Source organism: Pagrus major, chromosome 20, assembly GCF_040436345.1.
Source record: "Pagrus major chromosome 20, Pma_NU_1.0".
In the NCBI taxonomy this organism is placed as follows: Eukaryota; Metazoa; Chordata; class Actinopteri; order Spariformes; family Sparidae; genus Pagrus; species Pagrus major.
Genome location: NC_133234.1, coordinates 14,695,394 through 14,706,986, shown reverse-complemented (window position 1 = coordinate 14,706,986; position 11,593 = coordinate 14,695,394). Strand labels below are relative to the sequence as shown.

The window sequence follows — 11,593 nt, the reverse complement described above, 5'->3', positions numbered from 1 at the left end:
TTGCTGATTGTTTAATCAGCAAAATCTGTATCTGCGATGAAGATGCTTTTCTAACTCTCGGGGTACTAAGCTTGATGTATCGCTCTTCTGATGGTCCCCTTTGGGTCTGCCTGATCGTGCTTTGGATGCAGCTGATCCAGTTAGTGTAAAGCGTTTTAGAAGTCCATGCAATGGCGTCTTAGAAACCTGAAGTCTCGCCATGATTTGACACTGAAAAAAGGTCAGAATAACAATTTGACAGGTTCACTGACCGTCTGAATCCTCAAACTTTCTGATTATTCACAGATTTATGTGACAATATTGGAGATTCACAATGTTGCCTCCGACTCCACTGTATGTATACACAGGATCATAACAGGCATCACTACCAACATGGAGGCTTTGACATTTGATTTTATTTCTGAGTTTAGTGCTGCGTTAAAAAGCTGAAAAAAATACAAGTTATAAAAAAAGGAATATAATAGGGGTTGCTCAGAAAAGGTCTATGGCTTACTTCACACCAGTCAATCAATCGATCAATCAAACAATCATACATAAAATGCAGCTCCAAGCGCTGAACATAAGAGTTAAGAACAACAGAAAAAGCCTAAATATGGCCCTTAAAATCAAATTAATATAGCTGTTTGTTGGTGCTCTTGAGCCAGCACCATATCTGCTGTGTGTATTTTTCCACTAGACTATGTATCATGTACCTCTGCAGAAAGCAGGAAATGGAACTAGTCCCGAGAGGAATATCAAGTTGGAATGCAACAAGAATTTTTGCAACGTTGTGATTTCCTCTGCAGTTGCTTCATCATTGTCAATTTATCATTTCACACTCAGAGAACAGCCCGCTTTACGTTGCTATTTTACTTTTAATCAACAAAAAGTAAAGGTGATTTGGACTTGTGTTCCACAGAACGAGATGGTGTCTATACAAAATAAATGGCCATGAAAAAAAAATGGAAAAACACTTTTACGGGCTGAAGTTTTTTGATTTTGGACATAATGACGATGGTGATTTTTCTATGAACAGAGGACACTGGAGGCGGGAATTGAACCGCGACAGACAGAATGGCTATTCAGCTGTTCTCAGTTTTTAACCTTCATACAGTAATGGGTGCATTAGACTGAAGTGCTTTTCATATTTATCAGAAATACGCTATGAGTCACCAAACAGATGTACAACAGGGGAGTGATCCGATGAGTCAACTCAAATGTCATGTTTTTATTTCCTAAATTTATTGTTCATCAAATGGTCTCTTTGTGGCTTTGAGCTCCTCAGAAGCAACATTTCAAGTGTGTATTTTTAGTCATGACTGTAAGTCATTAAGCTTATAGTTGACAATTACAAGTTGATAATGAGAACCACATTGAGGTGTCTTTTCTCTCGTCTCCCGACAGAAGAAATCCTGCAAAGTGTGCTGCATGAACTTCAGAAAATCGCAAACAGTGTATCAGCTTTTCCTAATACTTGCTGATATTAAATATCAAATGAAAATGCAACCAAGGAAAAAGAAAAGCTTTCAAGCTTTATTATGTAGACAATCAAAATAACCTGATCTATCAAACCACAAATGTGGTGCCTCAACATTTCGAAGGAAAGGACACATCTCATCATAATGAATCCATCACACACCAACAATCCTTTCTATTCAATCTAAGGAACAACACAAATTCACTGCAATAAAGTCTGAGCAGGTAATAAAACATTCCTTTTAGGAGGCTTCAGGGTAAAAACTGGGCCCCAACACCACCTTTTCTTTAGGGGTGTGGACAGTGCAAGGATAATTAAGGTCTTAAAACTAGATTTTGATACAGGGACCTTCTACAGTGTAGGGCCACAGCATATGGGCATTTAGCAGGATCCACTTTAAAGGATAAGTTCACCCAAAAATGAAAATTCAGTCATTATCTGCTCACCCTCAACCCGATGGAAAGTCAGGTGAAGTTCGGTAGCAGCATTCTCCTAAACAACTGAAGTAGATGGGGACTTGTTTTAAAACGTAAGAAAACAGCCAAAATAAAATTAATAAATACAAAAAATGTAGACGTTATCTACACTCTCTACGCCCGGTCGAACTTGTGTACTCACTTCAGACGGGGTGCTTAGTTTAGCAGCTTCAGTGAATATTTCAGCTTCAAAAAGGGTGTATATAATGTATTTTCAAATTTATTTGGGATTTGGGCTTCTGGAGACTTGAAATTACGCTGTGTGAGCTCTATGGAGCCATTTTATCGGGCTTTTTTAAAGTTGTTTAACATTATATAACAAGTCCCCGTCTACTTCAATTGTTTAGGTGAAAGCTGAAACCCTGTTTATCTGTGAAGCTACACAGTTCGCATAGGAAGTCAGTCCGTGAGGGGAACTGCGGATCCTACCATTTTTTGGATCACCACTGAACAAAAACATCTCCAAAAGATGTCAATTCAACATCTTTGACGACATTTAAAAGACTCCCACTAGAAAGCCAGAATGAACGTTATTTTTAAATCTTTTTTAGACAGTTGGATGATGAAAACATGCTGTTTAATAAAGCTAATGAATCAGTCACCTGGTAAAGGGCCTCATGCAGGCTTAGTGAGGTTGATGCCCAGGGTTCAAACCCCCCCAGCAGTTTTTGCTGCATTAGTTAAAATCTGGCCGTCATTAAAACTTTAATTTTGAACCACATGAAGTTCTTTAGACATCTGTAACTCAAGTTAATAAGGTGTCTAAAATTACATGGTAAAATTTTAACTTTGAACCCCGTGAGGATGTCACGTGGACGTCAATGGTGAGTGTTGAAAAGACGTCATAATAAAACTTTCATTCTGACTCTCCAGTGGAAGTCGTTTCAACGCTGTCAAAGACGTTGAATCGACGTCTTTTGGATATGTTGTGGCTCCGTGGTATTTTGGCTGGTGGCCCTTCATTAAGTTTTCAGCTTTGGCCCTTGAAGGGAAAAGTTTGGGCATAGTCTTAACATTTGAAGACAAAGGTAAAATTTGTGGCAGGGGAATTGTTTCATTTTATACGTTAGGTTCCTGATGAGGTTAAAGGCACACTATGTAGTTTTGGGGAAGATCTTCATTGACTGATTTTTATTGTCTGAACAGACTAAATAAACAAACTGGCTTTATTTACATGACTGAATAAACAAACCAACTCAGAGGACAACACAATTTCACACTGTTTTACTTTGTTTATATTTGGCGGACCCTGCCACCTCCCTAGCTTCAAACAGTGTTCTGGGGACCTTATTTTCCTTTGAGAACAACTTGTTTATTCAGTTATGGGGGGAAAAAAATCTATATATCTGAGTTTGTATTACTTCTTCAGCAGTATTGTAAATATCAAAATTCAGATTTTGAATTTCTTCTCCAAAACTACATAGTGCCCCTTTAAGCAAAACACAAACTAGTCTTCCCACACACCCTTAAACCAACTCACAATGTGCAAAACCAGAAAACAAAACAAAAATAATAAATTAACAAATACACAAACAAAACAAAATAGCTCCAAATACAAATACAACACTTCACATGTGAGTAAAAGAAATATATCTAAGTATTCTGTAAGTAAATAAGGAGAGAGAAATTAAAAATGTGTCTTTCCTTCTGTCCTGAAATACACGCAGAGACAAAGAGTAGCATGACGCCATGTCTGTCTTCATTACAGTGTCTCTTCATGTTAATGTGTCCGCCGTGTTTACATTACTATAGAGCCCTGGGACCGTGCTGCTGTCCGCTGAGTCTCCCTCAAACCTCGGCAGCCTTCGCCTGTCTCCTCTCACGACCCGTCCGCTGCACCCATAATTCCCCGCGCCAAGACAAGATGGAAGAAAGCAGCGACCGCCGGAGAACAATGTTTTGGCAATAAAACCCCAAAGCGGCGAATACGGAGAGAATATAGGCACGTTTGAAACCAACTGCGGTCATGTGTAGGTGAGTGGGAAACTAAACGGGGTTTTTTATTCGTGGCGAGTGCTTTGGCTTTGTCGAGATTCAAGCGACGGGATTGTCTGGCTCGGCGCTAACGGGAGATGCACTGAGACCCAGCATCATTGTTTCTGTTGCATGGGCCGTAATGCGGGTTTTCAGTCGGGGCAGCTAGCAGCTAACTAGCTAGCTCATGGCAGCTTTATTGTTATAAACACAGCTGCCTCAAAGCGCACAGTTTTATTTAGCTCGGCCATTTGATCTGAAGACCGCATGTGCCGCCATCGGCGAGGAATGTTTTGCTAGCTAAATGTGCTGGTAAGCGTTATCCGGTTGTAATTACAGCTAAAGTTAGCTAACAATAAATAGAGCGCCAGCGTTGCTCGCAGCCAGACAGATTTGATTTCACGAGCGTCATCAAAGCTTGGGAATTGGAGAATGAGCAATTTGTGCTGCTAACCTGACTTTTAAGCAACCTTGCTGTTTCTTTTCACCTTCTCCAGTGTTATATTTTTTCTCAGATTAATTCGAGGTATTGGAGTATGCGCCCCGTCCCATAGACTTGCCGTTTAAATAGTCAATATAAGCGCTAATAGTATCAGATCACGGATCCTGTTTTAGCGTAAGCTAGCATGATAGCGAGACTAACGTTAGGTAACATGCTAAACGTTTCATCGATCATAACGAATGAGATCGGGCATTTATTCACTACAAACGTGGGTTATTTAAGTTCACGTGGCTGTTAGGGTTGGTGTGACTTCTTTTGAATGGTTTTGTGGTTCGTATGGCGTCTGAGCCGATTGTTTTGATTGAGGACGTAAAGATGCGTTGATTGTGTCTCATTGCGGCTAAGCGGCTAGCTAACTATGCTAACTAGCTGGCTAACTATTATGCATCACAAAAGCTCATCCGCTTTCTGTTGGATTCAGTGTCGCGTAGCCAAATGGTCGACTGGGCTAGACTAAACAATAAATTCTCACTCCAGTCGCCCTTCTGTGCTCGTTTCGAGCCACGTACCGCTTAGTCACCGGACTGCGCCTGCCTTAAATGACTGAAATGTCTGTCTGGATGTGACCTAAATATCGTTTGTTTTAGGGAAGTGTAGTGAACCGATTAATTCGCCAATATTGCAGCGAATGCGCCCAGCTTTTGCGTTCCTGTTGGGTCATTAGCCAAAGATGGCAAATGGTGTTCAATGTGCATCAAAGTGCGAAAACAATGGGGATGCCTGGCCAAAAGCTATCAAGCCACAGATTTTATTTTGGCTACAGTCCAAGTCACATGTGGTGTTTAATGTCGCACGTAGAACAATACAAGATGTGGAGTATTTCAGAAGCAACTCCAGATTTTTTTGTTCCCTCCATGAATTGAAAAGCATTTACAGTGAAGAACTTTGAAATCAATTCATCAAATCCTCTCACAACATAGATCATTAATGTTGCTTATTCTTAATGTGAGTCCATCTTGAGCTTTTTTAAACCAGATTTTTTTTTATTTTACCAAAGCAGGCATCAACTTTATCAGTTTATCTTCTAATCAAACGTTTAATAAAAACAAATCTAGGACTTTTTACTGTAGAGCTCAGATGGCCAACTTTGTTTTTAAATTTGGTGTTTGATAAGGAATTTAGTCACTGGTAATGCCCAAACCATTACTGCCCCTTTCAAGTTTTTGTGATATACTGATTGTAATAGCATTTAAGCTTTGGTGGCTTAGTAAGTCTGGTGCTGTGGTAAAGAAACATAAATACATTGAATGTATACAGTATACTGAGTGTTTCTGTATTATTTCTTCTGCACAAGTTCTGATAAGTAAATCACAGTACTATGTTAACAGTATTCATTTATGTCACTATTAGAAAGGTGACAAAGCAAGATTTATTTCCATTAAGAGTGTATAGTGACTATTTTTTTCTCAGTGTCAATTAAATGTATTTGCGCCAAGTATTCATTAAGGTTTCCAGTAACTGTACCAGTTGTTTCCGTCAGGTAAAGCCCAATAAATCCAATTAAGTAATTAATGGGTGACTGAGAGGAAATTCACAGAGCATTGCAGTACACACAGTGCATACTGTGAAGACTCTGTGGCAGTGACTAAACTTACTTAATGGGCAACTCTTACAAGAGATGAGATGTTATAATAAAAACTTGCAACAAAATGTGACAGTTGCTTTGTTTTATATACCTATGAATGCCTGAAATCATCAGTACTTATCGTGGTGTATCTTCCCTCTCTTTCAGGATATTCCTCTCCTGCATTCCTCTTTAGATTGATTGCCCTCCTTCTTCCCTGCACAAAGCAAAACCAACACCATGAGTATTATCCAGGACAAATTAGGCAATGAGTTTTTGCGCAATGGTGGCATGGACCCCAACTTTGCACCAGGTATGCTTATGTTCAGCCACCTGCCACCTGTCACCAGCTTTACACGGCTGGCCTCCCAGTCCGTTATGGGCGAACTTCCCCAGGAGATGATCCTGAAGAAAGAGCGCGACTCGCCCCCAGAACACCAGGGCAACAATGCTGCGAACACAGGGGGCTTCCTCCACAGCATGGGCATAAAGCAGGAGCGGCTAAGCGAGCTGGATTACCGTATGCCCCTCTATGGTGGGGGTGGAGGAGTAGGGGTGAACTGTGTTGGAGGGGGCGCGGGGAAGAGTGGTGCTGACATGCCGGACATGTCTTTCGGCAACCACCACCAAAATCACCAGAACATGCTTCTGCATGACCTCAGCCTCAGCAACGTTCGTCCCCTCGGAGAACCGGTGAGAATTATCTAAATATTCTATAAATACACCCCATTGTGTTAATTTTTTGGTTGAACATTTGCCAGTTTCTCTCTTAACTGCTTAAGTAGGAATTGTAATGTACAGGCTTTTATTCATAGACATTAGTTCACCCTGCAGTAGCTAATTATGTGTCTATTTGCTGTTTATAGATCATGTCATACTTACTTTGTTGTTTGTCCTTAGATGCCTGGAAGACCGTGTAAAGAGCCAAAAGAGCCCTCAGGTAGAAGAGGGCGGAGGAGCAATGGGGACGGGCAGGGAGGCAAAGCAAGAAGGAAACGCAGCGATGCTGCAAAGGTAGATCACTGTTCTCCTCATCTCCTTGACTACGGTAGAAAAATATGTGTTGTTTGACTGATAGATATCTGCACTTGAAAAGAATGGTCTAACGCCTTCAATGTTTTTAGCCTTTAATTTAGTTTGAGTCAAAAGTATTTTGCTTGTACTCATGGTTTTCTTCTCGTAGGCCATGATGTTGGATGCAGATGGGTCCTGCATGTCCCCCAGCTCGAAACCACATATCTGTGAGCACTGTAACGCTGCCTTCCGCAGCTCCTACCACTTGCGCAGACATGTGCTCATACACACAGGTGAGAGACTTTCGCTGCTTGTTGTGCTTTATCTATTCCTTACACTCTCAGTATTTTCCATATAAACTATACATTTACAGTATGTCTGACTTAGAATGGGTGTGTTAATGAATATAAGATGTGCACAGGACACGTTTAGTCAGAAGTGAAGTGTCTGTTCTCTCTGCTACATAAGAGAAGTTTGTGTTGGACTGTAATGTAGCTGACAAGTCAATTGTGGATCAGTTCAAATTGTGATTAAAGTATGCTTTTGTTGAAGATCCCTGTAAGAAAATGTGATTAAATATACAGCCCAAGATCCACTTGCATGCAGTCTGGTTTAATTCTGTTACCTAGTTTTGACAGTAGTATAAAACAAAATTTAGCATTAATGAACAGCACTCTCAAAACACAATAAGTTTCATCAGACATTAAATGAACTGCATTCTTCACTTCCTTCCACTCTTACTAATCTCCCCTTCAGTGCAAGTACCTGGGGCCTTTTTTTTTTTAAACCAGACGATCGCTAGAGCGCCAGAAATGACTCAATCATTACTCATGAATTTCTGGACGTCTTAGTCATTCTCTTTGCTGGGAAATCTTCACTTGGTTCTCTGAACTTGAGCTCATAAATCATTTAAAGGGAAATTCAGCTTTTTTTATGACCCGGGGTTTTTGCAGTCTAGGTTATTAGTACACAATTTAGACACGGAAAATTAGATTTTCTTGTATAAAATATTTTCCTGTAAAGGAGCCTTCTGTGCTGTTCAAACAAAACAATGCAGTACACAGTGTCTTCTTGTCAATTGCCACATTTCATTCATCATCATTGTGACCACATAGTAAACACAGTTATGTGACAGACAGGGCATTAATTAATGTGATGGGCGGATGGTTGTACTCTTGATCGCACAGGTGAGAGGCCTTTCCGGTGCAACCAGTGTAACATGAGCTTCATTCAGAAGTACCTGCTCCAGCGGCACGAGAAGATCCACAGTGGTGAGTATCTGCACTTGGATATATAGTACCCTCCAGTGTTTTGAATGCATGCCTTCACTGAAACAAGCCCTAACATGGCCACCTCTGTCTTTTGCAGGAGAGAAGCCTTTTAGCTGTGACCAGTGTAACATGCGTTTTATCCAGAAGTACCATATGGAGCGACACAAAAGGACGCACAGTGGCGAGAAGCCATATCGCTGCGATACCTGCCAACAAGTACGCTACATGTCGACTGTTTTCTCAGTAGCATGTCACTTTTTTTTTGCTTTTAAGTGTATGTATTTTGCTAGTTGGCTTTGTATATACTTTAATTTGCTTTTACAATGATCCTTTGCATAGATTGATTGATACCTTATTGACCCAGAGGAAAATTTAGACATCCAGTAGCTTTTACAACACATACTGATGATGCCTAATGCAGGTGAACACCGAGGCACCAGTGTGTCACTGTGTATTAGGAACATGTGTTGTCATCATTAGCACATGGTCAATTCTAAACTTCCCACCTTTAAATCCCTTTTATAAAGCCCTGTCTTAATGGGATAAGTTGTGTACCTCTGCAGTATATTTTCTGATGTTAAAATAAAAATAATGTGTAGGATTTTAAAACTACTTCCGTCCAACCATTGTAACTACGCTAATATTTCTTTCTCTTTCTGTCGTCCCCTTTTCCACCTGTAGTTTTTCTCAAGAACAGACCGGTTACTGAAGCACAAACGGACTTGTGGAGAAGCCATAAAGAAGGGCCTGGACCCAAGCATGCTGGAGCTCAGCGAAGCAGAGCTAGGCCATGGCAGCTATTCACTCACTCAGGGAAACTCTACCACCTCCGGACGCAAGAGGGCCAAGGGCAAAAATGGTGAGGGCAAGAGGAAGAAGAACGCCTCAGCAGCAGCAGCCTCATCCTCTGGGGGGATGGCTCGTGACCTGGGCCTGCAGGACTACAGCATGGAGCACCCCTCAGGCTCTGGCCCCGGCATGCAGGGACGCACTCCCAAATTGGTCTTTAAAAAAGCTGGCCGCAAAGGCTTGGACAAGGGCCTCCTTTCTCTGGACGACGTTGATGACGGTCAAAAACGGTTGGGGCAGAAGCCTGGCTCCATGGATCACATTGACGGTTCTGGCCTTGATAACATGGGTCTACTCCAGGGTGCCGGGGGCAACAAGCAGGGGCCTACCACCAGCAGCAACTACGATGATGCAATGCAGTTTGTGAAAAAGCGGCGCTACCTCCATGCAGTTAACAATGACTATGGAGCTGGCTCACTGCACATGGCATCCCAGGGCAGTAGTGTAATCCAGGGCTCCCTGGGGCCCGAGCCCACGCTGGCCATGCTGGACACCTCGCCTTTGGAACTCAAGCACGACAAGTCGGGCATTCCAGATGAGGTACTGCAAAGCCTGCTAGACCATTATAGCCATAAGCCAGAGGGGACACACCACCATGATGTGACTTTCGACCTGTCAGACCACCCACACCACGTAGACCTCCAGCCAGCAGCCCCCGTTACCCCTGAGCTGGAGGATGACTCGCCCAATGGTGGTGACAAAACAGCAGTGATGAGCGAGTACTCAAAGTTCCTCTTGCAGGCCCTGGAGCGCACCAGCCATAGTGGACCCTTCCCCAGCCTTGGCCCAACAGGGCCTTTCCCACTCCTGTCCAGCAGCTCCAGTCCTACAGGGCCCCTGTTCTCTGACAAACATGTGTACACCACGTCCCCACTGGATTGTGGCTACCCTCCTGCTGTCTCCTCCCCACTGCCCATCATCGCCCCTTCATCAACCTCCTCTTCGTCATCCTCCAAGTCCCACTATGGCATGCTTGTCAGCTCCCCCTCCCAGGCAGGCTACCACCTAAGCTTAGAACCTTCTAGCCACCAGCAGCTGACTCCATCTCAGGAGCTGACGGAGCAGTTGGAGAAGCAACACTCCCCTGGCACCTTCAACCTACCTCCCCAGGACCTGACTGCCTCGGCAGAGGGATCCAAGGGGCAGCAGCCCAAGGGTGGAGGGAACGCTGCACCCACCAACGGTTCCACCTACCCAGACCTGTCCCCACTGAACCCCCCTAAAGAAACCACGTATCAGATCGAAAACTTCGCCCAGGCCTTTGGCTCCCAGTTCAAGTCAGGGCGGCGGACCCCTCTTGGCTATGGCAGCGATCCTGGGTCAGAGGTCGACCACCGAATACGGACTCCAGTGTCAGAATTCTCAGGGTATACCAGTTTGTTAGCTGACGTCAGTGAGCCAGTGAGTACAGGATCAAAAACCCCGACAAGCCAAAGTTTCAGATAAGGGTCAAACGAGGTGAATCCAGTAGGGTGCTGTTCTGTTGCTGTCCATACAGTCCCTATACCCATCCTAATTTTGTTCTTGTAGCAAAGTTTTGTTTTTTAAACACTGCCATTAAATGTTAATACAGAAATGACCAGGGAGGGTCTTACATGGCCTCAAATGCAATTTTTTAAATATTCTCATTTTTATTATGTATTTAGTCGCTCAATTTTTTTGTTTAAGCGTAGTGATTTTGATATGAACGTACCGTAGATTTAAATGTAATTTAAAACATTTAGAGGGTAGCTATAAACTTGCTTGATTTCTTTTTTTCTGAACTCTTGTGTTTTACCAATCATCATACCATTGTAAAGTAATAATGAATAATGTTGATAATTTCAATAATAATAACATTTGTGGCAGGGAAAGGCCCAGAATTCAAATGGCAAAAAAGTATATATTGTCTGTTACAAGAAACGTATTAACTCAGGAAAATAGGCAAAATTGTGTAATAAGACTTTGTATTATGAGATGCAATTAGCACAGTTTTTACAGGTGTACTTTGAGACTACAAAGCTTTGATTTTGTTTTTGTGTTGTATTTTTTTAACTCGTCAGAACAACAAATTACAATACATGATCATGTTTGGTTTCTACTGCATGTAGCTTTGTTGAGATTATGGTACTGTTGTGTCAATGTGAAGACATCCACATTTCTTTTGAGAGCCACATGTGTACACGAGGTAGTATAAATTGTTGTGGAGTTCAGCCCACGGTGCGCACACGTCATGTTCTGAAGTGAAGAGGATGTTTGAACGTAACTGTGTTGACTGGTAGGCATAAAGTTATCAGTGATATGAAGCCTGTGTAACTCGTCTGGTTGTGCCCCCAGTAGAAAAGACGCAGCTTAGATTAAAACCGACCCATCGCTGTAACGGCTGTCTCAAAATGCAATGAACATCAATCAGTGATCTTTTCATCATGCTGTTGCTGAAGTGATCTCTGTTTTTAAACAAGTCACCACTTTTCTACTCCACTCCTTGCTGTTTTTCTTTTTGTGTCA

General features: G+C 42.3%; 1 protein-coding gene across 1 annotated transcript; it reads left to right on the top strand.

The window, feature by feature from the left end:
• The first annotated feature begins 3,713 nt into the window (after positions 1-3,713).
• Positions 3,714-11,391, top strand: znf281b (zinc finger protein 281b). The gene is made up of 7 exons (XM_073488933.1): positions 3,714-3,906; positions 6,141-6,665; positions 6,873-6,986; positions 7,156-7,279; positions 8,174-8,257; positions 8,355-8,473; positions 8,939-11,391. The coding sequence occupies exons 2-7, from the start codon at positions 6,213-6,215 to the stop codon at positions 10,550-10,552; spliced, it is 2,508 nt and encodes an 835-aa protein (XP_073345034.1). The 5' UTR covers positions 3,714-3,906; positions 6,141-6,212; the 3' UTR covers positions 10,553-11,391.
• Positions 11,392-11,593: the final 202 nt, after the last annotated feature.

What these genes read in the sequence shown, in the direction of transcription:
- znf281b (XM_073488933.1), top strand. Translation starts at nt 6,213, where the DNA reads ATGAGTATTATCCAGGACAAATTAGGCAATGAGTTTTTGCGCAATGGT. An exon ending in GCACGAGAAGATCCACAGTG is followed by an intron (nt 8,258 to 8,354) that starts GTGAGTATCTGC and finishes TGTCTTTTGCAG; the next exon opens with GAGAGAAGCCTTTTAGCTGT. An exon ending in GCTGCGATACCTGCCAACAA is followed by an intron (nt 8,474 to 8,938) that starts GTACGCTACATG and finishes TTCCACCTGTAG; the next exon opens with TTTTTCTCAAGAACAGACCG.